Below are 3,624 nucleotides of genomic sequence, written 5' to 3' on the forward strand. Positions count from 1 at the left end.
CGTGGGTCTCCCGCGGGCCGTCCCTGTCTGTGAGTCACGCCTCCACGTCCTTCGCAAGCCGCCCTGCCCCTCCCCAGAAGCTGGGCTCGGGGGCCCCCTCCCGCTGCCACCGGCAGTGCCCCTGGCTTGAGGTGGGGGCCGGCAGACCCCTCACACCAGCGTCTCTGGTCCCAGGAAGCCGCCCATGAGAGGCTGATGTGCCAGCGCCAGGCCTCTGAGGCCCGGACCCCGGAGCCGCTGCGACGCCATCGCTCACTGACGGCTCGCTCCCTCCTGCCTCTGGCGGAGAAGCAGAGGCGTGCCCTGCGGGACCTGCGTCGCCTGGAGGGCCTGGGGCTGGTCAGCGCCGAGGACGGCTACCAGGGGCTGCTGGACGAGCTGGCCAAGGTACGGGCCCGGCCCGGCCCGCGTGCGCAGTGCTGGCACCTCCCTGGTAGCTCGCGCCCCCCAAACCCGTCCCCAGGAGATGCTGGAGGGCCCCTTCTGAAAGAAAGGTCTTAACGTCCATCAGCAGAGGACGTGTTCTGGCACCTGGCTCCTGCTGAGAACAGGGAGCGTGGAGCGGTGCTGGGTGGAGGAGCCCCGGGTGGTGGGGGGCTGCGGGGGGGGGGCCCTCCTGCGGGGAGCAGCCTGCAGCCGCCCTCTTCCCACCCTCAGCCTGAGTCGGGCCCTGGGGCTCTGGGGCCAGGACGGCCTACTCCCCAGCCCTGGTCCCCCCGCAGGACATCCTCAACCAGCGCAGGCACCGGCAGCGGCGGAAGGCGGAGCTGGTGAAGCTGCAGGCGGTGCTCCGGGGCCTGAGCGCGAAGGCCGCCTTCTACGAGGGGCAGGGCGACTACTACAGCCAGTACATCCAGGCCTGCCTGGGCCACCTGGCGCCTGGCTCCAAGTGGGTGCTCCTCCCGCCCCCCCACCCCGCGCTCCGCACAGCCCGGCCCTCCCTCCCTCGGGGGCAGCTGTCCTCTGTCCCCCACCATGAGGCGTCACCCTTGCGTCCCGCCAGCCGCAGACAGGACGGTGTCTGTGGTGGTGGCGTCTGTTGGGTGAACTTTCTGGGCCTTCCTTAGGAGCTCCGGGAGAGGGAAGAAGCAGCCGGCCCTCCACTACACGGCCGCCCAGCTCCTGGACAAGGGGGTGCTGCTAGGGATCGAAGGCCTGCCCACCTCTCAGTACGTGTCCTCAGGAGCAGGGGGGGCGCCAGAGTCCCTGGGCCGCGCTGGGGGCAGGGCTCTGGGCGGCCCCGTGGGATGGGGAGAGGCGTGGGCGCCGCCTTGCCAGAGCTGTTGGGGTGACGGGGCCAGGACCCCTGCGGCAGAGGGCCCGGCGGCAGGCGGAGGACGCCGGGGAAGCTTCTGGGGGGGGCGGCCGACTTGGGCCCGCAGGCGGGAGGTGTGCGGTGAGCGGACGTGGGACCGGGAGGCTGCGGGGGGCGCGCGGCGCTGCTGGGCAGGGAGAGCGGGCGGAGGGGGGGCACCGTCCCCGTCCCGAATCCTGCTGCTCGTAGCTTCAGAGACGTCGTCTTCGACATCGCGCCGGGAGGCGAGGCGGGGACGTTCGACGTGCACGCCAGGTTCCTGGGTGTGGACATGGAGCACTTTCGGCTTCACTACCAGGTGAGGGGGCGCCCTCGGCCTCACGGGGGGGCGCGGGGACACGCCCAGGACACCGCCGGGCTTCAGTGCACTGGCCTGACGACAGATGGCCCCAGCCGTCCCCCACCCGGTCAGCGCCGTCCGTCCCCGTGTGGCCCCGTCCCCGTCCCCGTCCCCTGACGCAGACCCGCTGCCAGGCAGCGACGTCGAAAGCGGGTGAACATGGGAAGGACCCGCCGTGGCGCCCACAGCCCTCGCCGCAGCCCGGGATGAAGGTCCTGCAGGTCCCGAGGGAAGGTTGGGGCGCAGCCCGCCTCAGAGGCCGGCAGGGACGCAGAAGCTCCCGGCCGCAGCTTTCCGCAAGTCCGCCTTGGGAAGGAGAAAGCCAGGGCCGTGCCTGCCCCGGCTCTGCTGAAGCCGGCGTGGGCCGCGTCGCCGGACCCCACCCCGCCTCAGTGTCCGCGTCTGTCAAGTGGGGTCTCAGTGCCCCCCACCGTGGCCGGTGCCGCTGGATGGCTGGGCCACAGCGAGGGACCCTCAGACTCCGCTCCCTGTCCCTTCTCTCCTCCTAGGACCTCCTGCAGCTCCAGTACGAGGGGGTGGCTGTCATGAAACTCTTCGACAAGGCCAAGGTCAATGTCAACCTCCTCCTCTTCCTCCTCAACAAGAGGTTCCTGCAGAGGTGACAGCGGCAGAGGTGACAACGGCGGCGCCCGCCCCCCACCTCGCTGCAGGCTTTTCTCAATGCCCAGGCATCACCGACTCACTGCTCTCGTCTGCTGTAGACACCCAGGCCTCACGCTGCGCAGGCCGGGGTCTGGCCCCTTCCCCAGCTGGGGGACTTGTCCGTCTTGCCGCAGGTGGGGGTCTCCAATTGACTAAAATCAGCTTTGACCCAGAGTCTGGTTATGTGGCTTTTAAGTCCCCCAAACCCCACGGTTTTCCGGTGGGTATGAACCCAAGTGGGGTAGAACCCTGCCCCTCGGCCCAGGCAGGCAGTTGCTCTTATGTCCGCTGCTGCCCTCCCGTGGTCACCCCAATATTGCATGCACTGCTCTGCCGCCGGACTCCCCTCCGCCTTCCTGCTCTGTGGACCCCAAGGTGAGGCCAGGTTGCCCACCCCCACCCCTACTACATCAGCCCTGCTGGAGCCCGGCCCCTCCCTCGCCCTCGCCCAGGATAGGGCAGACAGCGTTTGCTGCGGCACTGCCATCCCCCAGGGACCCCTGCGGCCGGTGGTCTGTTCTGTGTGTGGGTCACAGGGCATTTATTCTCCCCCAGGTACTGCACAGCCTTAATCATGGTTTTAATTATCTCATCTTTTTGAGCTCAGAGAAAGAGTTCTCATTTCCTTATTCAAACCAATACTTTGCCAGTCTTTTGTGCCTTGTACGTAAAGTCACTGAGGTCGGGGTGGCGGCCCCACAGGGACGCACAGCGGCCTGGTCCTTCTCTCTTTCACCCCCCGGCTCGCCCCGTAGCGCGACTCCCCCAGGCCGCCTGGGTGGAGCCACACCTCGTCCCTGCCACCTCTCCCTCTGGCCACCGCGAATGCGACTTCCCAGCCCTGCCGTCCTCTGGTTTCGTTTTAATAAAAGCAGCTGTTCCCCACATCTGTTGTTAACCCCTCATTTCCTTCGCCGCGGGCAGGCCGCCCCGTCTGGGACCGAGCGTCCCTGAGGGCCGCGGCCGCCCCAGAGGCTCAGTGCGCTGTGATGTGGCCTCTGCGCCTGTCCCCTCCCCCGGGGGACGGAGCAGAGAGGAGGACGCGTTCTTAGGTTTCGGTTCTGCTTCCGTCAGCCACTCTGCAGACCAAAGCCAAGCGGAGGAGACACCAGCCCGCTTCGGCCCCACCGACAGGCACTCGTTGCCCATGGGTCCCCGAGCCTGGGCGACCACCCGAAGGTGCTCGAGCCGCAGCTCTGTGCCGTAGTCAAAACCCCCTCCCCTGGGGCACAGCCCCTCCACCGTTCCTGCTCCCAGGAAGTCCGTGGAGGGGGACCAGGCAGACACCTGCCCTGGCCTCCGAACC

General features: G+C 68.5%; 1 protein-coding gene across 1 annotated transcript in view; it reads left to right on the forward strand.

Moving 5' to 3' along the window:
* IQGAP3 (IQ motif containing GTPase activating protein 3) overlaps positions 1-3,205 on the forward strand; it is a 26,621-nt gene extending 23,416 nt beyond the window's left edge. The window contains exons 31-35 of the mRNA XM_023534291.1: positions 175-387; positions 723-889; positions 1,068-1,169; positions 1,505-1,613; positions 2,165-3,205. Coding sequence (XP_023390059.1) covers positions 175-387; positions 723-889; positions 1,068-1,169; positions 1,505-1,613; positions 2,165-2,278 — 705 coding nt within the window. The 3' untranslated portion in view covers positions 2,279-3,205. The remainder of the gene's footprint in view (positions 1-174; positions 388-722; positions 890-1,067; positions 1,170-1,504; positions 1,614-2,164) is intronic.
* Positions 3,206-3,624: the final 419 nt, after the last annotated feature.

Source organism: Pteropus vampyrus, unplaced genomic scaffold (assembly GCF_000151845.1).
Source record: "Pteropus vampyrus isolate Shadow unplaced genomic scaffold, Pvam_2.0 Scaffold124, whole genome shotgun sequence".
NCBI lineage: Eukaryota > Metazoa > Chordata > Mammalia > Chiroptera > Pteropodidae > Pteropus > Pteropus vampyrus.